Here is a 27,759-nt window from a genome sequence, read left to right on the forward strand (position 1 = left end):
AGGGTCATCTTCTATGGTGTGAAATAGCTTTTCCCTCTGCAAAAGCGCTTTCATCTTAACTTGCCAAACTGCATAGTTTTCAGGCGTGAGGAGGGGAAAGGATAGAGCCATCTGGCCAGGATGTGCACAGGCCATGTCTGCTATTACTTAGAGCAAGACACTTCCCTCGTGCAAAACGATAAAGCCTTGGACTTCTTCAGCCACACTCTCTCCCACTCAAAGCGCAATTAACAAGCAAACAGGGATGCTATCTTCTTTCTTTGGCAGTCAGCAACATACCTCAAGCAGCAGCAACAGCAACAACAGCGGCAGCTTGAGCACTCTGCTCCAACACAGCTCTGCTTCTAGGCACCACAAATCAGTCCAGCATACAGCCTCCGTTCCGCCGTCCAGCGATCAGCAACAGACACCTCGCGACTGGGATGACTGGGATGACTGAAACAACGACTGGTCAGACGACTGGGCCCATAACCAATGTCAGCATCGCCCTTGAGCCAGTGTACCAACTGGACTCATGCACTACAGCCCCGACTGGGCCAGGCGAGCTGGGTAGCACTGCCAGAGACCTCTTTTCCCACAGGAACAGGTCACAGTGCTGTGGACTCACAGCTTGGAGCTGAGAGCACCGGATTCACTGTCTCAATAATACAGTCGTTGCACAGCAGCGTTTTGCAGAGTCTTGCAGAGTATAAACCACTCGGAGAGCAGCTCTGTAAAATATCCTCCTTTATTCTATAACTACAGCTATAATACAAAACTATATACAGAGCTAAATATTCTGAGCATAAATCAATGCTATACTCTGAGTGCCTGCAGCTGCTCTTAGCAGCAATCTTATCTATAAACATGATCTCTTGCACTCTCTCTCCGACACACTGACTGACTCTCTCACACACAGATATTCACTCACTTGACTAATTAAGTAGAGAGCAGTACATTGCTCCTCCTCTCTGTAGAGTCAGCAGAGACCTCAGGAGATGATCAGGAGATTCTTGGGTATGGGAGGGGTGAAGTCTCCTCACTGGCTACTGCTGTGTAGGCAGAGCAGTTAGGAGAGCAGGCTCAGAAAAGAGCAAAGAGCCCAAGTTATGAAGGATGTTGCTCAGCACAGCAACTGGGAGAGAGCTTCTGTGGCCAAATTCCTCATGACTTCATAAATAGCTGCATTTGTGCTTCCTGAAGTAACACCTATATAGCCCGCCAGCCTTGCTTGGAGATCTAATGAATCATAACCCCACTCCTTAGTACTAGCTTTTGCAAGATCTCTTCATATGAGAGTTATACCTGTTCACACTTGCTGGGATGATACTTACACTTCCTGTACTCACAGGAGTCCAGTTTATAACCCTCAAGTGAATGAGTGAGTAAGGCAGGCATATCTCGACGTTCCTGGACCCAAGGGAGTAATATTATATACCTGAGGTCAACACCTGTGTGCTTGTCAAACAGCTAAAAAAGCTATATGCTCTACAGACAGTAAAAAAAGAAAAAGAAAACAGACCCTGCTCAAATTGTCTTGCCATCTAATGTAGATGCTTGTTGGTCATTCTTGGGCTACTGTGTCTCTCTCTTGCTTACGTTATCATATATTCCAGAATGAAATAAAGACTAGCCAAAAGCCCCAAACCTTGCCCTGGGATGTGGACTATCTTGCAACTCACTCCAGTTTCTGATTTAAATCTTAAATGGGCGAGCAGCTTGCAAGCTAAGGTGAGTTCACAGGTTAATTGATCATATAAATAGACAGTTGCCATAGCTGCTGGCAACGACCCTGAAAATGACAAAAGTACGGTATTAGCACTTCTGTCTTGCTTACCTCAATGTATTGGCCCTGATCTGACTAAGAGTTAATGGTGCTTATGCTGCATTTAAATAAGAAGGACAAGATGGTTGTGGCTACTTAGACCCCATTGATTTCAATAGGACTGAAAAGTGGCTAACTTCAGTTGGGTCAAGGCAGAAGTATTTATCATAAACCACACGGAGCACTTCACTGACGACATAAACTAGGTTTCTAAAGTACCTTCACTTTGAGATGAGTATAGCTGATCAGAGTTGTTCAGAGCAACCATCAGCCTTCTTGCAAAAGTACGGTAAGTGGTTTCTAACTTTGCTACCAGCCTAAAACCCATGTTTCGAGATCCAAAGGAAAGACCGGCAACCTCAGTGCTCCAACTGCCAGGGCACAAAGTACACTGCAGGTGAGGCTGACTGTTACCTATCCATCCTTTGAATAAAACAGACTAAGAGACTTGTACCTCCAGACATGGATGGCCACATATGGCCCGGAGCATCTGGCTTCTTCCCTGATGCTTTGTGTCTCTAGCCACCCCACCCCCTTCTCCTCCAACTTGAGGATGTGCCTACCCAGCCAACACACTGCCACTTTGCATGGAATAACTGCCAAGTCTGAAACAGTGGCACCTTGCTTGGCACTTGCAGAGGATAAGGTGCTGCTTTGGATTTGGCTGCTTCTGGCATGTATCCTGTGAGGATGAGAGAATATGCCAGCTCCAACATCCTGCAGCTGCACTGATCTGTGCCTGGTCCAAGGATGTCTTGTGAGGTTCACACATACCTTGACCAGCTTCTAATCTATTTGCAGACCAGGCCTCCTTGACTTTGCATTTGGCAACCCCCAAAAAATGAACACAAAGCAGATAGAAAATAGATGAAACCCTTAGAAATTAAGCTTGATCAGATTTGTAAAGCTGCCGTTCTGCACGAAGGATTTTAATTTAATGCCCCGGTAATTTGTAATTACACACTGTAAAGTATTCTGATGTGGGTGGTTCAGGTGGTGGTGTACGCTTGCCACTCACCAGGATCTACAAGGTGTGACCTGGAAATCTGCTACAAATGCTTAGGGGCTGGCAATCTTTGAGAGGGAAGGAAGATGCTGACTTGAGCCAATGCCATTTGCAGGAGGTTTGTTTGATTGTCTCTGCTTATGGTCTTGAAGGTGAAATGACCATCAAAGAGATCAGAGAACTTTTATTATAGGCCATTTTGTGCTTCACATCCCGTGTAGGGCATACTCTCATTGCAGGCCTTAAGAGAAGGACAGAAGAATGATAAAAGACTGGACACCCCAAGGGAGGTGAGACTCTGTAGTATCTACCCTAGACCCAGCTTGGAGAGGGACACAAAATGGCCATTGGAAATCACATAATATGTTGCCATTTATTTTCATAAGGTTATGTTCCTTTCCCCTGCTCTCAGGTGTATGAAATAAATCTGTCCCATTTTCAGGCTGGAAGAGGAAAAGCCAGATATCTGCTTGTTCTTAGTCTTGTAGCTTCTCACCGACCCTTTCCCCTGCAGCCTAGCACAGCAAAGCACATTGAGCCAATAAATAACACTGTCAGAGGAGAAATTGGAGACCAGATATGGGACACCAGTAGCCAATGGGGTGCCTCTACACAACAGCACCAAACAGGAGCAGTCCATCTGAGCAGTGAGAACTTTGATTTTGTGCCTTAAAGACACGCAACTGTCCATAACTTTTGGGGTAGCGGAACTGAAGTCTGCCCCAGGCATGGAAACAAATAGTTATAACACTCCTCTCACCCACCTCATCTCTTCCAAGATGCAATTTGTTTTGAGTGGAGGGACACTGACGTTATTTCAATGTTTTCCCCAGCTCTCAATATTCTGCCCAAATGTGAATGACATCTGCAACTAGAGCACATAGGAATGACATAACATATTCTGGTGAGATGTTCCTGAAAAGAAAATTGGATCAGTTGATTAGTTTACTGTTGAGAAATTGACCCCTTGAAATATGTATGCACTACAGTATTTGCAAGTGATGGTGCCAAGAGTATATTTTGTCATTTAAATTTGAGCTTTTTTTTTGGTAAAGAGTGAGAGGGAATGTGTGAATCTGCCACAGTATGCAAGAGGTTTGTAGGTGCCTTCCTCACTTAGTGCCAATCCTATTTCACAGGGCTGTTATGGGGACCAATTATAAAGTCCCTTGTGCAGGAAGAAGAGAAGTGCCTCAGCTGTTAGGTTTTGAATTAAAAACCTAAAATTTATCTAGGTGGACATTTGAGCTACTGACCTGATCCCAGACTCCAGATACAATCGTAAATGATGTGGATATCTGTTGGGGCTTCTCATTTCCTGTTTGTAAATAATAGAGATCAAAAGCTTTTCAAAGCCAGCTGCTGGCTTGTAATGAAAATAATAGTTTTGCTGTAGGGAAATGGAGCCATTTAAATGTTTGTGCTCCATTCACAATTCAAGGCACTACAAGGGTCATCAAGTCCCACTTCCTTCATTGCAGGAATCGTGTGTGTGAGAGAGTGTAAATATATATATATATATATATATAGAGAGAGAGAGAGAGAGAGAGAGAGATATGTTAAATGGCTTTTAATAATGGTTTCTGGGTTACAAAAGTACATACAAACACAGGAATCTTTTGCCCAACGTGGAGCTCAAACTCTTGACCCTGAGATTAAGAGTTTCATGCTCTACCGACTGGTTGCTCTTACTCTGTATGAAATTTTCCACTCAGACTGTCATTTTTGATACTAAAGCACTGTGCTTCACTAGATAACTTGAGAGGCTGTTGACCCTCTTGTAAATATATATGGGGTCAAGCTTCTATTTGCATATGAAATGGGAACATGCTGCCTTCAGAATGCATTCCAACTTCCATTATAATTAGGAAGCCTAAGTGGATATTTTGTGCTTACTGATTCTGCTCTGTTTTATTTCGGAATTACCCACCTTGAGCCCTTGGGAAGGTGCCGTGGTACAGAAGTTTGAATGAGGCTGTGTGCACGGTTCTGTTTACTCTGCATCCAGCTTGCTCCCACCAGTGGTTGGAGAAGCAATGTTAGTCACAATCCATACCTATCCTGATGTTTCGTATGAAAAACTCTGGGTTTTTTATACGTTTCCCCCTAAGCCAAATTCAATCTGAACTGAGAAAAATAACCTAGCTGTGTTTTAAGCTGCTAATGTGTACACAGTCTAAATAAACAGCCCTTTAAAATAATCTGATTTGAGAGAGAGAGAGTAGCCAATAGTTGACTACCTTGGTTCTTGGAACTGAGAATGGCTCTGAAATCTGACAATGCAAAGAAAGAGAAGTGACGACAGACAGACAGACAGACCACCTTTTCATTTAACAAAGGAGTGCTCAAGGTAGCTAACATTCTACAAGATACAATAAAACAAGCAACAATTAAATGTTAAACTGAAGGAGCACCAAGCTGGCCAATTAAAACAGGTTAGAGTACAAAACTTAATGGAAAACCCAATGGAAAAACAAAATGGTCTTACTCTAATAAATATGTAATGGCATTAGTGGATGGGTTGTTCAAACAGCTAGCCAAATTCCTTGTTTCAGCCTTCCCCAACTTGGTGTCCTCCAGATGTTTTGACTACAACTCCCATCAGTCTCAGCTAGCACAGGTGACCTGCCTTGGAACAATGAGAGTTGTAGTCTGAAAAAATCTATAGGGGACCAAGTTGGCAAAGAATGCCATGTGGTTTCTGTAACTGCACCTTTTCATATACATTTGATGTGGGCAGGCTCAAGAATTTTTTGGTCTGCATCAACTGAGAATAATGTAAACTCTGATGTAACTAGGTTTTAAAATGCCATATTTGTCTTGGTAAAACCAATACATTTCCATGCAGGAGTTTGCAAGATTTTTAACATAACTTTTGCAAATATGATTCTCTTTCTCTGAATTTTTTTCCAGTCTTTCTTTTTGTTTAAATATTTTTGCCTCATTGCTTCCTCTTTCTAAAGCTGCATCCCTGGTGCCTGGAGCAACAGAACATTTTAAAGTAAGAGCTTTCACTTAATCTTAATGATAGAAGCTGAGAGCTTTGAATAGATTTGATGTAGTTTAAAAGCCATTATTAAATGCTTGCTTTGCCTAGTACAATGGGTTCTGTTTGCCTTAAATTAAATGTGTTGTAATGTTCCCATTTATATCTTCCAGGCATGTAGAGTACCCACACAATAATTGCACTGGTGTTTATTTATTTTATTCTATATTTTTGGCCCACTTTTTGAGACATAAATCCTCTCCCATAGCAATTAAAATTCACTACACAATGAATTTTACCTAAATGGAAATCTGATACATGCCCTTCTCTCAAGCCCATAAGCTTTTAAAAAACAATATAATGACCTAGATAATAGTGCTGTGTCCAGAATTGCTTGCTGGTGGACTTATTCAGTCATAACCAGTTCTGAACCTTAACTCTACAGGCATGGGCATAGCCAGGATTTTTGTTTGGGGGAGGGGGCAGAACCTCAGTTATGTATTGAGGTTTATTGATTTAGAGGGGCAGCTGCCCCTCCCCCCTGGCTACACCCATGTCTACAGGTGTGTGGTTGTGCTAACGGATCAGGACCTTAAGCTGTGAGGCTGCTCCAGCCAGGGCCTTCTTAACCGTTGGTGCTAGGGGTGCACGGCACCCAGGTGCCGGGCTCTCAGGGGCGCCAGGCCTAAGTCCAGGGCTGAGTGTTGGAGTCCAGGGAAGAGCCGCCGACAGCTGAGTGGAGCAGAGTGCGTCGGAGCATCGCGGGTGGCTCTTCCCCAGACTCCAGTGCTCACCCCCGAACTCGCGCTTTGCCACCTCTCTGCTCTGCTGTCGGCTCTTGCTGCAGCTGCATGGTAGCCAACTGTTTTGATCGTGCCCAGAGCGCCGTATAATGTTGTGGGCACTGCACGACGCATACTGTTGCATGCACCAAGCTGCGCATTCCTTTGCTGGCTTTTCCGCTGTCGGTGCATGCTCCTAGTGCCGCGCAACGTGGGGTGCCAGCGCAGAATGACAGGGAATGCAAGCGGCAGCAGAGGAAACATCTACGGACGGGATCTGTCGTGCACCAGCGGCAGCAACAAAACCCGACGAACAGGAGTGCACAGATCACCTAGGGGCATCGGGCAGATTTTTGCACCCCAGCGCTGCATATGCTTAAGACGGCCCTGGCTCCAGCTTTAACAGAATCAGTGCCTGAGTTTTCTAAACACAATGCTTCACCTTCGGTTTGCTGCTACCTCTCTTTCATGTAGAAGAAAGGCAAGGGAACACACAAGCAGAGTCCAAAACTAATATGATGTCTGTTCATCCATTAAAAAAAAAAAGTTTAATACAGGATTCCTTTCCAACTTCAGTGTTCCCCTCTTAGGAATGTTATAGCCCATGGGTGTCATAAGCAAGCAGTCATAAGATCCACTGGCAAACCTGAGGCTTTTTCATAACTTGGGGCAAAACAGCAATCTTAAACAATGAAGGGAGGTTTGTTTAAGGAAAAGCAAATAGAACATAAAATCAGACCCATAAAATAAAACAAAACACAAAACAGTCCGCTAGTTTAGCCGGCCCTGGAGGGGCTGGGGGATGTCATGGTAAGGGAGGCATCTTTTTTTTAAAAAAAGACGTTACTACTATATTGGCAGTACGTGTTGTTCCTCTCAGCCAGAGAACAAAGCAACTGTCTTGTAAAAGAGGGTCTCTCTTGCAACAGCATTAGGCCATGTGGGCTCCAAATACGTCTCTGTACCATACGTACTATACTTGCACTCCCATCGCATGGCTTTCATTGGCTGTTTCCCAAGGTTCTAAAGGCAGGGGAAGAAGGAGAGGAATATTGCCTGTAGTGAATGACTGGAGGGAATGTATTTATGGGGAAGGGGATGAGAAGGGTCTCGTGTGTGACACCTTTAGTCTGCTGGTAACTATAGGGAAATGAAAGGAGGAATTGGGGAAGAGAAAGTTGGAGATGGCTGGGTGTAAAGGTGGCATTTGGAGGAATGAAAGAGAATATAGAAGAGAGTGTAGAAGGTAATAATAATAATAATAATAATAATAATAATAATAATAATAAATTTTATTTATACCCCACCCTCCCCAGCCAAGACCAGGCTCAGGGCGGCTAACACCAGATATAAAACAATTGATTGAAATACAACTTTAAAAACAAGATTAAAATACAACATTAAAATGCAGCCTCATTTCAGCAAAAACTCAAAAACTTTTTGGGGGGTGAAAATGTCAAGTCTTCACCAAGGCTAACTATCCAGTGGTCTTATGTGGGCCAGAAAAAAGCCAGGGAAAGGACCAGAGGCGGAGGAAGGTGGGGGTGGTCCACCCCAGGTGTCATCGCTGAGGGGGTGACATTTGGCACACCACCTGCCCGCAACTCTCAAGCCAACCCCAAGCCTTTGGGGGAAGGGGGGGAGCTGCACCGCTTTGCTGGCAGCATCCCACTTCCCCCTTCATTTTGATAGCTGGAGGAGGCTTGGGAGTATTGGGCTGGCGGCGTGCTGAATGTCCGCCATCGGCTTGCTTCGCCCCTGGCTGCAGGGTGTGCATGCCACTCTGTGCACCCAAGCAGCTATCCCATGCCTGGGAGGGCACCCTCTGTGCTCTGCCCCCCTCAGGAGCGCCCCACGCCCCTCAGGAGCATGCCCACCCCGGGCAGTGCAGGCGTATGCTCCACTGCTGGGTAGGACACTTTTAGGACTCTAGGAATGGGGGTGGGGGGATTCTGGAGATGGTGTGGAATTGGGGTAGAGGCAGGTGGAAGTCAGTGGTGTTGAAGGGGCATTTGCACTGCTGTGAAGGAGCAAGCGTTGCATTGGGCAAAATAAAGGGGAATGTGTCTGTGCCCCCTCCTCCTTGCTGTACTCAAATTTATCCTGCTTCCATTCCAGATGGGTGGGTAAAGGTAAAGGGACCCCTGACCATTAGGTTCAGTTGCAGATGACTCTGGGGTTGCGGTGCTCATCTTGCTTTACTGGCCGAGGGAGCCAGCGTTTATCCGCAGACAGCTTCGGGGTCATGTGGCATGATTAAGCCGCTTCTGGCAAACCAGAGCAGTGCATGGAAAAGCCGTTTACCTTCCCGCCAGAGTGGTACCTATTGATCTACTTGCACTTTGACGTGCTTTTGAACTGCTAGGTTGGCAGGAGCAGGGACCGAGCAATGGGAGCTCACCTTGTCGCGGGGATTCAAACCACCAACCTTCTGATCAGAAAGCCCTAGGCTCTGTGGTTTAGACCACCAACCTTCTGATCAGCAAGCCCTAGGCTCTGTGGTTTAGACCACAGCGCCACCCGCATCCCATGGGTGGGTATAAATAATAAAATGATAGTAATCATCATCATCATTATTCATCAGCTACCTCATATGAGAGAGATGAAGGATGCAGAACCTCAAATGTTCCATAGTACCCTCACACAATGCATTTCACTCCTGGTGTTTACTTCAATGTGAAGTTCTAGATTCGGTGTTGTAATTTAGAGTGGAAATTTTATGAAGAAGCAGACCACCACCCACATATGTACAACATCCATCAACTGAACTTAACTGTGACTGAACAAGGCAACTGACAGGCTTGCACTGAAGAGTCTGTTCGTCTTAAACATGTATTGTCATGGAGTGGGTGGGTGTGCAAAGGGGACTGCAGAACAGGAGAGGAAAGGAGGCGCAGAAATGTGACTGGTCTGTGTGCAAAGGGGACTCTCAAAAAAGGAAGGGGAAGGAAAGGGGGTGGGGTGAACATGGGTCCAAAGAAGGGGGGGGGATGCAAAAAAGAGAAAAGGCAGAAAGAGAATCGGGGTAAAGATGAAAGGAAGGGTACAGAAGGATTGGAGATGGTGGCTTCCTAATTGGGTGGAAGATGCCTGGTAGTTGCAATGTGTGGAAGAAGAAAGATGCAAGAGGTTACATTGGGGTTGAGTTGTGTGCAAGGAGGGGGTTGCCCGAAAGGAGGAGGAGGCATGGACCTGGGGGTGAAGGTGAAAACAGGTGAAGAATGGGCTACAGAAGAGAAGGCTTTTCTCTACTCATTCCAGCAGCAAAAGCATTTAAAAAAAGATTCAGTAGTATTGTTGGGCCTACTCAAGGCTAAGTAATTTGAAGGTTTGAAGTCCTGTTCATGCATCCAGAGGATTAGCTGTAAGAGGCTGGCTAGCAGTGATCGGCAGCCTGAGGACACTTTAGCTTTAAATGTTATGTTGAAAATATTGGAGGGAGTGGACAACACAAAAAAGCATTGTCAAATACTTTGGAAAAGCAGTCTGGGTACTGGGCGAACTGGTTTCAAGCCTTTGTTCTGTTGCTAGGCACTTCACTTATGTGTTGCATTTTTCTCCAGTTAGAGCTACTTGCAATTATTATTTTTTTAAAAAAGAATTCTTTAGCCAACAGCAAAGAGATCTCCTGCCTAGCATGAGATGGTACTATTTGTTTTATACTCCTGGTTTCTGTAAACCAACTGGAAAGTAGGTAAGATGCATAATGTATTCTGAATCACCTTAGTTGTGTTTCCCCATTTTTCCAATGCAGCATTCCTCTCCTTTGAAGGAAACAATGCCCTGGCTATGGCCAAATCCAGGCTGTACAAACTGTTCTCTTTAGCCCCCAAACATTGGAGCCGTTTGTCCCACTGTTAAGTGTCAGGCTATGCTGCAACACTATATACAGGTCAGTGCATAGAATCAGTGCTTTTTTCCTTAAAAAAAAAAAATGTTTAGGGGTAGTCTCATTTTGACTCAAGAAAATCACAGGGAAAGGAAATTAAGCCGCCACTGGAGATTGTAACAACAAAATTGATCTATCACTGTGCTAGATTCCAATTCCTACTTCACACATTAAACGCTCACTTCCGTCTGAGACTCAGGAAACACCGTGACAGGAAATGATGCCGCCATTGGGGTAGCAACAGAACTGATGATTCACCGTGCTAGAGAAGAAACTAATTTTTTAAAAAACAAAATTCATTCTTCTCCCGTTAGATTCACAGACTGTTTTGTGGTATGTGTACCCCTGCATCCTCCCAGAAAAAAGCACTGCTCAGAATCATAAAGTTTAACTAGTCCCATCCCTCCTGATTCAGGAAATCAGCACCTTATAATTATGTATGGATTACGTGGACAAAAAGAAGATTTTCTTTAGCCATTGGAAGGGGAATTATTTTTTTTTAAAAAAAGCTTTAGTGTTCAGAGGTGCTGAGGCAATACTGGTTGCTGGGTAGCAACAGTATTCCTCCAATTTATTTGACTCTCATAAACCTTCACTTTTACTCCCCTTCCACTGTTTCCACTCTTTCCTTGGTTTCTTAACAGCTATCTGTTCAACTGTGTTTTCTTACTCTACTAAGTTGTTTTCATTATATTATCCCATGTTATAACCTCTACTGTTGCGTACTTTTTGTCAGCCATCTTTATTTCTTAATCTATTTGTCATGCTGGCAAGTTCTATATATTCTAATATTTTAAGGTGCCATCCTTCTCATGATGGTACTTTGTCCTCCCCAGAATTCGGGCAGCTGTGGTTACATACATCCATAGAATAATTTGATTTTGGGGATCAGGTTCAGCTTTGAAGTGTGATCAGTGCTCAAGGTTTTGATGACGTCTTTTTCATGTGGAGTTCTTCAACTTGCATATCAAAATCTTTCTGTCCAAAATATTGGAAGGAGATATTTCTGCAATATTTCCAAGACCTTTTTGACTGCAGGAGAGAGATTAAAGTTTATTGATCACAACATACTGGGTAGTTTGTCACCGTGCGGAAATATGCGTGCCTGAGAAGTGCTGTCCTATCCACATACTTGTGAGTAAACATGGCTGGACTGCAGCCTTGATTCAAAAATAGCAGCATGCATCAAAACACTAGGATGCTTGCACCAGTGGAAGCTGAACTTGTGAACATGCCCTTTAGACTCCTGAAGGACTTCGAGCCTTCTCTTGGCATGGATGCAGGAAGCTTCACTTATGTGTTTCGGACTTGTTAAAACCACAGAGTGGGGGCTGGGGGAAAAGCTGGATTCCCTTGACTTAAAGGTGGGAGGCTGGCAACGTCGGAGCCTGAGTTGGGCGCTGCCCCTTTAAGAGCTCCTCTTGCCTTGATCTTCCTGCTGGGAGCTGGGAAGGTGCTGCCGCGGCAAGGAGGCGGCGAGGCGAGGCCAGAGTTGGCCCTCGGAGATCAGACCCGGGATTGAGGAAGGCAGGATCCCACCCTCTCTGCGGCTGCTGCGAGCAACGGTATGGCGTCCCCCTGGGGCACTCGGAGTCCTCTTCAGGCTAGGCGAGGGGATCTTCCTCAAGCCAACCACGCGGCGCCCTAAGGAGTAAGTAGCCAAGGCGCGGACTCGGCGCTTCTGCCTGGCGCAACCGATCCCGCCATGGGAGCGCAAGTCTCGAGCGCAAGGGGGATCTGAAGTGCCTCGCCAGCGGATCGAGCCTGGGATCGCCGCGGGATCCGGGCCGCCACCTGTTGCTCGGAGCGCACTGCCAGCCTCGCCGCGCGTCCGGGAGGGGGCGGCGGCGGCGGCGGCGGCTGCGTCCCCTGCTCTCCAAGCGGCGCTGCGCCTCCAGTTGCGCCTCTCCGGGAACATGGAGAGCGACGGACTTTCCAGCGCGGACCAGAAGCTGATCCGAGAGAGCTGGGAGAAAGTGAACAGCAGCCCCATCGAGCACGGCTTGGTCTTGTTTACCAGGTAAGGGGGAGAAGGGAGAGGGGCAGGCTGGGCTGGGCTCGCTTGGAGGGAGCACGTGCGAGGCCAGATGCCTTAAAGGAGGAAGATTGTAAGGGGGAATCGAGGATCTGCCCGGGAGAATCAAAGAGCCAGGTGTGTCTCCACGACGCCTGAAAGTGGAGACGGTCCTTTGCAAAGCAGACCGTCTTGACCCAACTTGGTTTCACAGCTTGAAAGACTCCGGTGAGAAACTTTGTTCCACCTTCTCCGCCACGATCTTTACGCTCCATATTCCCAGAGTCTCCATGCTTAGCTTTGTTGGTGGTGAATCTCTACTGGGAACGAGCGAGCTCCTTCTAGCAGGGGTTTGGTCCGCTTCACACATCACAGGGGTGGGAAGTCTGAAGTGGTGGCGGGGAAGCGGGCAGATCGCGTGTATTGGTTATCCGAGTGTAGACCTGCTTGGTTATTTGCAGGTGACACAGGTGACAGACTTGCTTCCAACATGGAAGTGTTTTCCTGTGCAGCCAAAGTGTAATAATACGTGAAGTAAAGTGCCTCTCTTTCTAAATTAGCTTGGGGTTGTTTTTTTTTTTAAAAACCATTTATATATCACTGTTTAATGTCGGTGCCTGGGCTTGAGAAGAGACTACATGCAGGTCGCATACACACCTCTGTGCTGGGGCTCTTCTTGTCCCAGAAGTGCAGGGCTGGTTTCAGTTAGTTTCTAATGAGGAAGACGGGCCTCCATCTTCTCTAACCCCCCCAGTATAAATAAAAATTTAAACCACAAACAAAAGTACATACATATATGGGGAGGGGAATGAGCTGTATAAAATAAAATAAATAGAAGACAAAAGCCTAGATAATATTTAACATTATTTAGAAAGGATACTGAAGTCTAGATTTAATATAAATAAAACAGCATTGAATTAGGTTAATTAAATAATTTCTCTTTCTTACATTTTACCCCCAGAGACACCAGGACTTGACTTGAGCTAGAGCTTGTTGCTAATATTTGCTTTCAGTTCCCTAGAGTATTCCTAGAATATGCAAAGTAACAAGTGCCACCGAGCATGTGCAGAGCGCCTTTTAATAAACACCAGTCAGTCACAACAAACCCATGTAAATATGTGGTGAATAGTTAAGGTGGCAATTCTGTATGAGCTTACCTGAATGTAAGTCCCAGACACATATAGGCTCGTGCTGCAAGGCTTCTGGGACAGAAAGAGGGGACTCCTAGACAGGCTTGAGTTCCAGCAGGACTTTTTTCATTTCAGAAAATGAAGCGTTAGATGAGTCCAGACAGAGAAAAGAGCTTGTGCAGTCCTGCAAAGGCTTCCTTTGGCGTAAGCTTGGGCAACATAGCACCTCTATGGGTTCGAAGGGTGCAAGTATTGATGTGATTTTCATATGAAACTCCATGAGGATTAAAGGCCAGCAAGCTGTTTAAAAAGACAGACCAAGAACACAGGAAGAAGGTTGTGTGAGCTCTAAGTCTTCCCTTTGATATCTTCTTGCAGTTGGGGCAGAGATGAGAGTTTTCTCTCAATCAGGGAGTAGCTCCACAGTCCTCAGCTCTGCAGAGTGTATCAGAGCGGCTTCCTAATTGCATGTGACATGGCAATCACGGGAGCCAAGGCCAGGCCTGGCCCTTGGGGAGAGGCTTGATTCATTCCGGGATCAGTCCCAGGGCAGAGGAAATGGTGCATGCGAGAGAACAGCTGAGTGCTCGGGTGCCTGCCATTAACCCTGAAGCTGAGGAGTACAAAGCTGGGAGACGCAGATGGGACAAAGGCTTTGAGCCTCTGGAAGGCCGTGCTTGGTTTTATAGCAAGCAACAAACTTTATTTCTCCATTCACAGAGGGGTTTGTACAGAGGCTGCTCTGCAGCCAATGTTCACCCACCTGCTCCCAGCCACTCTTTAAGTTTCCATTGTATAGACAGGAAAACCGAGGCAGGTAAGTGTGGCTTGCTCAACATGGACTGAGGAGAGTCTATAGTGTGAAGAATGGGATTTGGAACCTAAGAAGCTGCCCTATACAAGTGACAGATCTTGGAATCTCAAATATCAGGGGTGCCCTTTGCAATGCCAAAATCCGGTGGCCCCTCACCTTCTGTTAGATGTCATAGTTGCGGTGCCCCAGAAGCTTTGCCCCTGGTGTGGCCAAACCTGTTGTGCTCCCCTAGATCTGCCTTTCATACAAGGTCAGATCATTTGTGTACTTGTCGACACGTGACTGGCAGTGGCTGTTCAGGATCTCGAGCAGAGGTCTCTCACATCACCTCCTATCTGATCCTTTGTTCTATTTAATTGCAGACATAATAAATTGAACCTCCAGCCTTCAGTATGCTCTACCCCTGAGCTATTATCCCTTTTCCTACACAGAGAACAGAACTGTTTATCTGCTGCTTGTGTGTGGTGGATTGCAGCCTGACCATTGAAATTCCACTTGCTTTTTCTGACTTCAGGACTGTTAGGTTTTAGTTTCCAAGAATCAAAGTCCAACCAGTGGCAGAGCTTCATGCTCCTGCACTGGGGGGGCGGGGCGGAGAGCAGGTGGGGGCGGGGCTGGCATGCGTCCTGGGGGCGTGGTGCTCAGCACGGGGAGGGGGGCAGCCGCGATGGCACCCCACCAGTATTTCACTGTCGGGGACAGTGTGCTCCTCCCGCACTCCTCTTCCTCTGCCAGTGAGTCCAGCACAGTCAACTCCAGCTCCCTGTGTAGAATATGGATGGGTGGAGCTGGTAATATAAAATGGGCAATGCAATGTAGGTAAGGTATCCTTTAAAGTGGTGTGGAAACAGCTTCTGGGAATTCTCTGCTCTGTTTATGAGATTTCTCCTGTGGGAAGATAAATTATTATTTAGTAATTTTTCAGGGGTGGGGCTGACTATTGGCAATGACAAATGGAAGCAAAGCTTCTTTCTTTTCTACTAAGGGTTTGTGTGTGTGTGTGTGCGTGTGTGTGTGCGCGCCCGCTGATACTACAAATGGCTGCAGGATCTGCGTTGGTCAAGTCACCATTTGCCTTTTCCACAATGACTTGGACTTGGTGTTGTTTCAGGGCTCAGGTGGGTGACAAACACTAGTGAGAGAGAGAGAGAGAGAGAGAGAGAGAGAGAGAGAGAGAGAAAGAAAGAGGAGAACATTGGGGGGGATATGCAAAGTGGCCTTTTTGGGGACAGAGTGAAGAAAAAGGAAAAAAAAATATATAGATATTCCTTCATGGGGCTGGACTAGATGACTCTTAGGGGCCCTTCCAACTCTGTAATTCTATGATTATTGTTTTCTCAGGAAAAAATGCCTTATGGGAAACTGAATAGCTGTAGTACTGCTCCATTCAGGTAATTCATAAACACACAACTTTGTTTCTCTGGGCCAAATGCAGTAAGACCCACACAATGAATACAAAGACAAAATTTTCAGAGGGTGCTTAAAAGTTTGGAAGGGATGCACAAAGCTTTAGAAGGAGTAGACAAATGAGAAAGCGACAGGTTAGCAGGGCTGAATTGTGTTCACATGGGTTCTTCAAGAGTTCAAATGTAAAATTGTTAACTAAGGTATGTAATTTAAAATCAGCAAACGTGTCCAGAGGAGATAGGTAGCCGTGTTGGTCTGCCATAGTAAAAAAAAAAAAAAAATTCCTTCCAGTAGCACCTTAAAGACCAACTAAGTTAGTTCTTTCGTGTGCATGCACACTTCTTCAGATACACTGAAACAGAAGTTACCAGACCCTTCTATATAGTGAGAAGGTGGGGAGGGGTATTACTCAGAAGGGTGGTGGGAATGGGTGATTGGCAGATAGCTGTGATGAGCCTGTTGACGACTCTTAACGACTGCAATAGGTTACAGGAAAAAGCAAGGGGTGAAAAGGTGAAAAATGGCTTTGTCATGTATAATGAGATAAGAATCCAATGTCTTTGTTCAGACCAGGTTTCTCCATGGTTTTAAGTTTGGTGATAAGTTGCAATTCAGCAGCTTCTCTTTCCAGTCTATTTCTGAAATTCCTTTGTAGTAAAACAGCTACTTTGAGATCTTGTATAGAATGTCCTGGGAGATTGAAGTGTTCTCCTACTGGTTTCTCTGTCTTGTGATTCCTGATGTCCGATTTATGTCCGTTTATTCTTTGGCATAAGATCTGGCCTGTTTGTCCAATATAGATAGCTGAAGGACACTGTTGGCATTTGATGGCATACACAATGTTAGACGATGAGCAATTAAATAGTCCCGAGATGGTATGTGTGATGTTGGGGCCAGTAATGGTGTTGTCCGGGTGTATGTGGCAGCAAAGTTGGCATAGAAGGGTCTGGAAACTTCTGTTTCAGTGTATCTGAAGAAGTGTGTATGCACACGAAAGCTCATACCAAGAACTAACTTAGTTGGTCTTTAAGGTGCTCCTGGAAGGAAAAAAAAATTTGTTGTGTCCAGAACAAAATGTTGTGTCCAAAATGGTCAAAGGCCTGGAAACGATGCCTTATGAGGAACGGCTAAGGGAGCTGGGCATGTTTAGCCTGGAGAAGAGGAGGTTAAGGGGTGATATGATAGCTATGTTCAAATATATAAAAGGATGTCACATAGAGGAGGGAGAAAGGTTGTTTTCTGCTGCTCCAGAGAAGCGGACACGGAGCAATGGATCCAAACTACAAGAAAGAAGATTCCACCTAAACATTAGGAAGAACTTCCTGACAGTAAGAGCTGTTCGACAGTGGAATTTGCTGCCAAGGAGTGTGGTGGAGTCTCCTTCTTTGGAGGTCTTTAAGCAGAGGCTTGACAACCATATGTCAAGAGTGCTCTGATGGTGTTTCCTGCTTGGCAGGGGGTTGGACTCGATGGCCCTTGTGGTCTCTTCCAACTCTATGATTCTATGATTTTCTAGCAATTGCTGAAATGGTCATTGTAGCACCTGTATTTTCAGCAGGAACCCGGAAATTAGAACCCTTCCAGACAATTCTATACTGTATTGTGCAATATGATGGAAATCGTTATTAAGGCTAGTTTATCTATTGAATATGTAACACAACAAAACTTGTGGAGGAAGAGTCAGCTTGGTGTCTCCAAAGAGATGTCTTGCTTCACTAACCCCTTTAAGTGTGTTGAGAGTATCAACAAGAATGTAGAGGGGGTGGTTAGCCGAACATTGCATGCATAGGCTTTGTGTTTGTTTTTAAGAGAGCCTTTGGAAAACACTCCTTTCTGTGGAAAGTCAGCAGTCAGAAATGCACCCTCTTATGCATTCAAACCATCCTCTAGTTAAAATCCAGAAAGCTGTGGTTAGGAATATAGGCATTTGTCATCATAGATTATATGGAGTGAGGCTGGTACTGTTTAGATTATTCAATAATTATCTAGAGTCAGTGACAGAGCTACCTTGTGCATGACACAAAGTTATTAATAGGATGTTACAACTGCAATGAGCATAGATGTGTTGTTGTTTGTTTAAAAAACAGATAAAGTGACAAAGCACAAGCCTACCAGTGACCATTGTCTATGATGGCCTAAATGGACTGTCTACATTCTGTGGCGTAGCTGCTAAGAGTTTGAGCGAGGAACGCTCTGGTCCAAATCTCATCTCTTTACTTACTTAATAACTCTCAGCCTTCCTTCTGCAGCATGCAGAGAATACCGGCCCAGCCTACTGATTGTTGTAAATGTTGTTGAGGTAGGCTGGTATTCTCCTCGTGCTGCCAAGTAGTATTATGAAGTCTTTGTTGCAATTTTTTATTTTGCTGCAAACTGCTTTATAGCCCCTGCCTGATGGACAACACCAGTCTCTTGCATTACCTTGACTTTGACGGATTGCGAGTTTTGAGTTCCTGCATGGAGCAAACCATTCTTTTAGATACCATTACATGTTTTATACCACTGTATAAAATTGTTCAGCAAATAGCAGAGAGCAGAATTCAGGCCGGTATATGGAACGATATTGCAACAGATTCTCGTTAATCCTTATTAGTCAGGAGAGATGTGTACCATATAAATAGAAAAAAAGGGTTCCTGTCAATCTAGGAGGTGAATTACCAGAGAGATGCGCTTAGGGAGGCAGGCAGGGTTGAAAGGGCATCAGGGATGACATGCATGTGTGAAATGCAACCTGGCAACGAAAAGCTGATGTGGATTTTAGGCTGTGTCAGGGAATGGAGAAGGGAGAGTCTAATCTCGATGCAGTCTGGAGGTGAAGACCCTTTGAATGTTGTGTTAAGAGACTGTGGTTAGTGGGTATTTTGACTGTATATGTTGGTGGGGGGCGTGGAAGGGCAGAACAGATTGTACTGAAGGCAGTTTGGAAACAGACAACAAAACAAGTCATTGCTACAAGAAGAACTGAGGATGTTTTCAACACTTGCAGTAGCAAGCATCTTATGCTCTTTTGCACAAGGGTGGTAACTAACAGCGCCTGTGGTGGAGTAAATGGTGTGTGCTAAACTCAGCTTTTTTTCAGAGAAAAGCTTGGTGCTGGCGATCTTCCAGTGCTCTTGCAAAACGCTTATGATGTTCTTGGATTTTTCTGCTATCCAGGTCTTTGTCACTTCACACATCTTTCTCTCTGTGCGTGTCTTTCTGTCTCTGCCTCTCTAAAACAGCCCTATTACTGCTACGATCTAGCAGTGTGATGCTACAGCACGATAAATGGAGATTGCTGTTTATACCAGGAATGAATGGACCCTTCCCCATTTCTTCAACACATATTTGAGTGGGACGTTTCTACACGCTCAGTTGAGAAACTGGCTTCAGTCCCACTCCAAGCATAAGAGCACCATGAGATGAGCAAGGGGAACCGGGGCGGTGACAGACCTCCATTTGCATTGCCTTCCCTTCCTGGACAGGCTGTGCTTGCAGGGAGACCTCAAATGACTGGGAAGTAGTGATAAAACAATGGAAGCATTTTAAAATTTGTTTAAAACAAGTCCAATACAGATGGAGATTGGGAAAGATTGCCACCTGAAATGCTTGTTGATAGGGGAACATTTTCAGCAGGCACCGAAAAGACAACAGAGATAGTGCCTGAGAGTTGCGCTGCGGCTCCATTTTTCTTTCCCAGAAACCAATTGTAAAGGGACAGGGGAAGTTGTACCGAGACAAGAAAAATGCCCTGGGTGGTAATCAACTAAGTTTTACTCCGTGTATACCTATTGGAATTAATGAATATTACTAAAGCCCATTCATTTCAGTAGGTCTACTTTTGGAATAAAACCTAGTTGAGTACCACTCCTTGTCCTCTGTTGTACCTGGTTTGTTTTCCTGAAGGCAGGCTGGGCATGAGGCCAAGATGTTCCATGAGGATGTGAAAGAGAGATGAGATGGGATGGGATGTCTGCCTGATTTGTATGAAGGCCAAATAATTGTTGGGTTGATGTCTTTCAGGCTTTTTGATTTGGACCCTGACCTCTTGCCCCTTTTCCAGTACAACTGCAGGAAGTTCTCTACTCCTCAGGAGTGCCTCTCATCACCTGAGTTCCTGGAACACATTAGAAAGGTGAGAGGTGTAAAGGAGTCCTTCTGGTAATTGTCTTCAACTATAGCAAAGGCTATGCTGGCAAGTGGCAGTGGGGTATCCTGCTTAGCGTGTTTGGCTAGGGCCTGGGAGGGCTGGGTTCAAATCCCTACTCTTCCATGAAGCTCTTGGGGTGAAAGGAGCTTGTTGAGTAAATCTGGGCCAGTTGTTCTCTCTCAGATGGACCTACCTTACAGGGGATCAAATGGTATACAGGTGACCTTACACATTTTCCTGAGATGCTTGGAAGAAGTTTGGTATAAAAACTGCAGTCAATAAATGCAGCTTCAACCTAAAACTCTCTTGCTCTGCCCCAACAGCCTTTTGTGTATCCTCTTCTCAAAGAAGTATCATTTAACACAAAGTCAGTAAAATTATAATAAGCTATTATTTATACTACACTGCCAGGGAATGGGGAAATATTAATTGGTGCCTAGCGCTTCCCATGTGTTTTGATGATCTGAACTACTACTTGTATGACATGAAGGACCACTGTTGTCTAAGAGGTACCTGTAAAAAAATTACCTGGGGTGGAAAGTTGTGTGCATGAATCTATCCTGATTACTTTTCTGCGTGCAGAAAATGCATTTTAAAAACTAATATAAATCTATTAACTGTATTAGATTAGGAATGAGTTTAATCACATTTAAATAATTAGATTTAGCTTAGCAGAGCAAGCAGGAAGGACAAGTATGAGCTTAACCCAAGGGTGTGTTAAGAAAATATTGAGACAAGGGACCCTACAGGGGTATAAGCAACCTTTCTTTTCTGACTGACTTTTGACCTAGCTGTGGGCTGGTTTTAATAGAATGTTTTCTGCTGCATGCCTGGTGTTTGGTGTTTGATTATGACATGTTTTTAATTTGTTTTACTTTGTCCCTTTTGATGAATTTTCTTTTCATTAGCTGCATTGGACAATGTTTTGTTGGAAAGTCAGGAAAGAAATACAAATATAGAAATAAAATAAATGAGGTGGTTTGATAGGGTGTTTAGATTGTCAGATTAGAAGAGAACAAGTTTAGTCTCGCTCTCCCCTACCCCCAAGGATGGCTGGTCAGGTTTTATTTATTTTTCAGCATTTTTGTCCTGCCTTTCTGCGAAATAGGGTGGCAGAGTACAAACTGTGAAGAGATGAGCTAAAATTTAGTTGAAGCAAACAGTCTGTTGGACAAGCAAATAAGAGGATGACGTTGGTGCAGAAACCAGTAGCAGTCAAAGATCAGCCTCAGAAAACACTATCTTTAAAAAGCCTGGTGAAGAAGGAAAGTCTTAGCTGCTTTGTTGAAAAGCAAGCAGCCATGGGACCAGGTGAGCCTCTTTTGGCAGAGTGTTCAACTGTCTGTATCCCAACACTGAAAAGGCCCTGTCACTTAGAGCCACCTGCCAGGCTTCAGACTCAAGTAGGCCAGGAGACATCCAACAAGAGCCTCAGTAGATCCATACCCTCCAACATTTCTCTGATGAAAATAGAGATGTCCTAAGGAAAAGCAGGATCAAATCAGAAACTGAGACAGCTTCTGTAAATCCAGGACTGTCCTTGGAAAATAGGGACACTTGGAGGGTCTGTAGATGATCATAAAGGTCAGGCACGTGGGTGGAAAGAATTCTCCAGATACTCTAGTAACAGGTCAATTGGGCTTTTAAAAGTTAAAATGAACACTTAGAATTGAGCCCAGAAATGAATTGGTAGTTGCTGTACTGAAGCCAGGTCTTGTAAACATTTTGGCAGCTGCATTCGGGACCAGTCAAAGCTTATGAACTACAAAGGCTGAGCCACATGGAGCACATTAGAGTAATCCAATCTGGAAGTGACCGCAGCATGAATAGCTGGCTACTCCTGGCTTTTCAAGGGAAGGAAGCACCGGACACACATGCTGAAAGATGGTTCTTCCAGCCACAAGATCATCCAGTTGCCAGGCTGGGTCTTGGAGTACTCCCAAGCTGTGGCTGACTTTTAAAGGAGTGCAACTATGTGCAAAAGAAACAGAACACCAGCGCTTCTAACACCAAACCCTCAACTACCCATTGCCTCTATTTTGTCTGGATTAAACACCAGTTAGTTCACTCTCATCTGCTCCAAAACTGATGCCCTTAAGGACTTTTAGAGGTAGGGCACAGCAGAACCATCCCTTCTTGCTTGTTCCATTAATTGGTAATCAGATCTATACTCTCTCTGGGTACGGAAGCTCCATTTTTAGCTATCATAGTTAATTGCCAGTGGTAGACTTTCCCTATTGAATTTGGCTACAAAATCACCGATGTGCACGCACCTATTAGGAAGTAAATCCCATTCATATCAAGGGGGCTTGTTACCAAGGAAATCAGCTTTAGTTATATGGCTGTGATTTTCCCTCTGCCAAAATCAAAACTCATGCAGGTGGGAAGAATGGCAGAGCAGCCAGGAGGGTTGAATTTAAAATTGGGTAGTAAGGTTTCTTGTAGCACCAATCTGCCAGATAATGTGTCACTGTGATGTGTCCCTTGAGAGTCATGCATGACAACTGCATGGACAACCATGCCAATCTGTTTCGGCAGGCCACACTGGCTGTTGTAGCTTTTCAACGTGTGTAAACGCTATTAGAAGAGGTAAGTGTATGGGAGATCCAGAAACAGGTGATTTGGGTTTGGTTTCCAGGTTTTTCCTTGCACACACATGCTTTCTGCATAAGGGTTTTGTAACATTTGCTGGAGGCCCTAAATGGCAGTATTGGTGTAACAAACAGATATAAATGGTGTTTAAATACAGATTTTCTTCAAGCATGCCCTTTCATCTTGACCCGAGCTCTTAGGCTTATGGAGATATCCAGAACAAGCCTTTCAGAGTCTCCTATAACATTTGCAGAAGGCTTTTAGAGTGCCTTTACTTCCATAAGGACACACCAGATTGTCCTGTTTGTCGTTTCTGTCTGCTTGGTAGGTAATGCTGGTAATAGATGCAGCCGTGACTCATTTGGAGAACTTGCAGTGCCTGGAAGAATACCTTGCCAACCTGGGTAAGAAACACCAGGCAGTTGGTGTGAAGGTGGAGTCTTTTTCGGTAAGGAGCCTTTTCGTTTTGAGATGTATCTGTGGCACTGTTGACTTGCTTTTAATTCTTCCCTCAGCTTTCCAGGTTTGTGTTGCAGGAAGGGACATGTTGGGAAATCAGTACAGTGGTACCTCAGGTTACGTACGCTTCAGGTTACATACGCTTCAGGTTACGCACTCCACTAAGCCAGAAATAGTGCTTCAGGTTAAGAACTTTGCTTCAGGATAAGAACAGAAATCGGGCTCCGGCGGCGCAGCAGCAGCAGGAGGCCTCATTAGCTAAAGTGGTGCTTCAGGTTAAGAACAGTTTCAGGTTAAGAACAGACCTCCAGAACGAATTAAGTACTTAACCCGAGGTACCACTGTACAAGTTGAGGAGGAGGAACAAGGCCATGGAGGGTTTTGAGAGGACAAAAAGCTTGCTTAGGATCCCAGAGTGGATGGGAAAGCAGTGGAGAGAGTTAAGAGGGGAGAGTCACATAGTCTGAATAAGTCACAAAATAAGTGAGCAGACTTCTGAGCTGTTTTAGACCTGGGTGGATGAAGGAGAGGGGTGCATGGCAGAGGGGAAGTTGGGGAGACAGAAGAGCAATGACGTCTGCAGTTGAGATAGTCGTAAGTCCTGGAGGAGATTTACAGACTGGATGAGATGAACTTTCTGAAAAATTCATTAGCCATTACTCAGCTCAGCCTCCAGCTCCAAACAAAACTTGCAAGTTCCTCTGAGGCAGAGAAGTAAAAAGCAAGATAGTCTATTGTTAGGCAAACTGGGGATAAATAATGGTTTGACAGCGCCAGTAAGAGCCAAACTGAGAGGATTACCGTATTTTTCGCTCTATAACACGCACCTGACCATAACACACACGTAGTTTTTAGAGGAGGAAAACAAGAAAAAAAATATTCTAAACGAAACGTTGGATGTATGATTTTTGTGGTTCATGTTGTGGCCACAGACATGTGATCTGACAGTGAGTTTCGAGTAGCCCAATGCAAAACTCCTGAGAATCCATGTGTATCCATGCTTTGTAACCACGTTTTTGCACCACTGCGGCCCCAGGCAACACTGGGTGCATGATTTTTTTGGTGCAAGATGTAGCCATGGACATGCTATGTGATCTGATGGTGAATTTGGGGTGATCCAGTGCAAAAATCCTGAGGATCCATTTGGATCCGTGCTTTGTAACCACATTTTAAGTGGGGAGGGAAGGAAAAGCACTCAAGGGACAAGGATCATGCGTGGGGTGGGTGGAGAAGGATGCTGCTAATAATGAAGAAGAGGGGTATAAGGGGAGAAGGCTCTGCTTTTCTGCATCCTCCCCGCTCATCCCCGGCTTAGCGAGCTGAAAAACTTTGCTGCTATTTAGCGAGCCAAGTGGGGAGGAGAGGGGACAGAGAGCCTGCTTGCTTTAAAGGAACCAACCGGACAGGAGCCGCTTACACTCGTGTAAGTGGCTCCTCTCCTCTCCCGCTTTGCTCCTTTAAAGAAGCAGGCTCTCTGTCCCTCTCTCCCTCCCCACTCAGCGGCTCTTCTCCTGCTTTGCTGTTTCAAAGCGAGCCACAGAGGAGGGAAGGAAGGGGAACCATGGATCCTCTGCTCACGACTGCAGCAGATCCCCCCGCCATCCGTAGGCATTCCCTCCATAAGACGCACAGACATTTCCCCTTACTTTCTAGGAGGAAAAAAGTGAGTGTTATGGTGCAAAAAATACGGTACTTGGAACCTGGAGGGGCGTGTGCCTCCACCATCACTCTGAAAGTAAAGTTCCATTTTTTAGATAGTAGAAAATCACCCCCCACCCCTTCCTTAAGAGCTGCTTCTTTTCAAATGCTGATTCTGCTGTCTCCTGTTTGATTTGCAGGCTGTGGGCGAATCCTTGCTGTATATGCTGGAAAAATGCCACGGTCCCGCTTTCAATGTGAATGTGCGTGAGGCCTGGACCAAGCTGTACAGCATTGTGGTAAAAGCCATGAGCTGTGGCTGGGATGTTCCCAGAAAAGTGGAATAAACCTGGACCCAGGATGCTTGAGGGGGAACAGCTCCGAGGAGAAAGCAAGCTTGCCTTTCTAGCTCTGTGTATTTCAGAGTAATCTCAACATTTCTGTCTCTCTTTCTCGTTTTACTCTTGCATTCCCCATCTTTCTTGTGGTAATGTGATGACGCTCCCCTATTTCACGTATCTGTTCCACGTATCTGTTTGCAGGGGGCAAAAGAGAGCCAAGCCGGAATTAAAAGCTGAAATGCCAACTGCAGCTAGCGGCTTTCCTTCCAAAAGGCATGCTATCATTCTCTTTATTTCCCCATTGCCTTTCGAAGAGTAATTACAAAGATTTCTTAGCACAGAAGGATGATTGTACTAGCTCTCCCCCCTTGAGATTGTGAGCCTGCGATTGTTTCAGTGAAGCTAAGCAGGAGTGTGTGCATTTCTTTGGGATTATCCAAGCAGCGTAGCTTCCCCCTGCCTTTTAAAGTGGGTTAATTCTACAGTAAGGCTCCTGTTTGTAGGCCTGAGCTGCTAGATGGTTGGATTTTGAAATGCTTGGCCACAAGTTAGAACTTGAAAGCCAGTGGGAATGCAGCAGCTGCCAGTTCCATGAGCATGTGGAAATAAAATCTTGTAGTGAAATTAGTGACAGATGCGGCTTTTATCCTGGGGAAAAATTCATCCTGGATTCTGGCCAAAGGAGAGTCTGTAGAATAAAATCCATTTCTGGGCAACTGCTTTGCTGCCTCCCCTCCCCAGGCATTTCTGGTATAGCCTTCCAGGTGCTTGACAGAATCCTCCTTTGCTCTTTGCCCGAATCTTAATGAAAGCAACTTAGCTCTTGGGGTTGTTTTGGAACCCATTTGGGGGTGGGGGGAGTAGGAAACCTAGAAAAGAAAATTTTTGGTGTGGTGGATGAACATTTAAAACTCCCCACCCCTTGTTTTTCAATCTAGGTGCAGATAAGGCCCCTAGGAAAACTTCAGGTGGGCCAGGGGTGGTCTGGTTGTATTGAGAGGAGGCAGAGGGTGTGTGCATTGTCCTGGCATGGACAGTCCTTCTTGATGACTGACAGGGGTTGTTGTGGTTCCTCCACTTAATTTGCTATCTTATAGGTGGCCTAGGAAAACTGATTAGGCAGTGTGAATGGCCCCACTGTCACCATTGGTAGAAAACGACCAGTGGTTGACACTGGGCCCCTGAAAGGTAGCTAAAGTTCACTTAAAACAGTTTAGCAGGCCCAACTGTCAAGGCCTGGGAGCCCTAATTAGGCCCATGGCTGGAGGCTCCTTGTCCTATAGTAGAACTAGTGACAATTTACTGGGCCTCTGGGAAGCCATTTTTTTGCTTGTGCTTTACGCATGATCAACAGACCAAATGCAAGTCCTACCCGGTCATATCTTGTGATTTATATACGATATGTGAGCTTCCATACGAAGTGCCAACAACTGCCCACTTGCGATCGTGAATTTGGTTCACGTGTGAGGGGAACCCGTTGTGTGTCAAAGCTTAGTTCAGAGATGTGTTGGAGTTTGTTGCAGTGTTTGTCGGGAGGTGCATGCCTTTTTCTGTTTTGTGAGCAATTTCGTTTTCTGAGTTTTCCATCATGTCTCTCTATTTAAACTCCAAAGCAGCCTAGGGACAGCTATTTTGAAATGTGCTGAGAGCTGCATGAAAGGGGCAATGCCAGCACCGATGGTTGGTGCCCACTGGGGCAGAAAGCAGAGGCCCAGCTGTAGGTGGAGCCAATGACAGGCAGAGCCAATAATTCTACGTTTCCCCCCTCTCATTCTAGTTCTTCTCTAGGTGTTGAGCACTAGCCTAGTGGGATCAAACCTTCTCAATGTTTTTTTTTGGGGGGGGGGGCGTATTGGAAGTGACATATTTTGTTTACTCACAACCCAGGTGGGGAGGATACAGAGGCTCTAGTTCCTCTGACAATTTATCCCTTCTTCCTCCCTGCTCAAATACCCCAATCTCAGGAAGACACTTTCAAACAACTCTAGGTTTGTGGAAGTAGATCAGATTCCTTTGTTTATCCCTCACCCTAAACTTATTGTGAATGATGGTGGTGGCGAGAGTGCTAATAGCTGGATAAAACTTAAAATTCCTAGAGGCAAACAGAAAGTTGCTTCACGGAAGTAGCAATTGAGAAAACAAATATTAATGGCCCAGACACGGTCATATTCTTTTGTCATCAGAAATGCTTTCTCCTGCACAAATGTAAGAACTGTGTTTAAATGCACTGATTTCATGCTGTCTAGAAAAGAGAACCTGAATCCTCAAACTAGGGTTTTTGAAATTATTTGCAGAGCTTTGTATTAAACAATTGTGTGTCCCATGATGTTACATAACTGCAAGCCAGTCTTATAACCATTGTGACTGAGGCCTAGTTCTCTGAAGCAGCAGGGGAGGAAATAAGCCTATTTCTGGGTTCCACTGCTTCAGACTCTGACAGGGAGGGTAGACTTATGAAATGGTTCTCCATACAAAAACATTTGCTGCACCTAGAAAATTAAATGCCAAGGAGAAAGGGGATAGCTTACCCCAACCCCGTGCATATAAAGCTGGGCCCATCGTAAGCTTTTCACAGCTCTCTTCACGTTTTGTGTGTGCCATATTTTGTTGCATTCCAAAAGAAATAAAAAACATGGTGTTGCTGTATCTCAGACCTGTTTGAGGTGTTGTGGGTCTCCTAAAAAGTAAAAATTGTTATATTTCACTTACTTGGGAAAGTAGCAGCGTGAGAGGAGTGTAATCTCAACACTCTCTTATACATGCCAGTC

At 45.1% G+C, this 27,759-nt stretch overlaps 2 protein-coding genes and 1 long non-coding RNA gene across 3 annotated transcripts in view; 2 read left to right on the forward strand and 1 right to left on the reverse strand.

Annotated features, from left to right (window-relative positions):
- The window catches only part of POMT2 (protein O-mannosyltransferase 2), a 47,035-nt gene extending 43,348 nt beyond the window's left edge, over positions 1 to 3,687 (forward strand). Inside the window, exon 22 of the mRNA XM_083733795.1 lies at positions 3,644 to 3,687. Within this exon, the coding sequence (XP_083589921.1) occupies positions 3,644 to 3,668 (25 nt within the window). The 3' untranslated portion in view covers positions 3,669 to 3,687. The remainder of the gene's footprint in view (positions 1 to 3,643) is intronic.
- On the reverse strand, positions 1,026 to 14,993 carry LOC310844980. The gene is made up of 4 exons (XR_014564406.1): positions 13,639 to 14,993; positions 4,741 to 4,891; positions 3,575 to 3,725; positions 1,026 to 3,051 (listed from the first exon to the last, which is right to left on the reverse strand). It is a non-coding gene; the product is annotated as an uncharacterized lncRNA (long non-coding RNA).
- Positions 11,259 to 27,642, forward strand: NGB (neuroglobin). The gene is made up of 4 exons (XM_083738710.1): positions 11,259 to 12,487; positions 19,835 to 19,946; positions 22,882 to 23,001; positions 24,851 to 27,642. The coding sequence occupies exons 1-4, from the start codon at positions 12,384 to 12,386 to the stop codon at positions 24,995 to 24,997; spliced, it is 483 nt and encodes a 160-aa protein (XP_083594836.1). The 5' UTR covers positions 11,259 to 12,383; the 3' UTR covers positions 24,998 to 27,642.
- Positions 27,643 to 27,759: the final 117 nt, after the last annotated feature.

Source organism: Podarcis gaigeae (genome assembly GCF_964106915.1).
Source record: "Podarcis gaigeae genome assembly, chromosome: 1".
NCBI lineage: Eukaryota > Metazoa > Chordata > Lepidosauria > Squamata > Lacertidae > Podarcis > Podarcis gaigeae.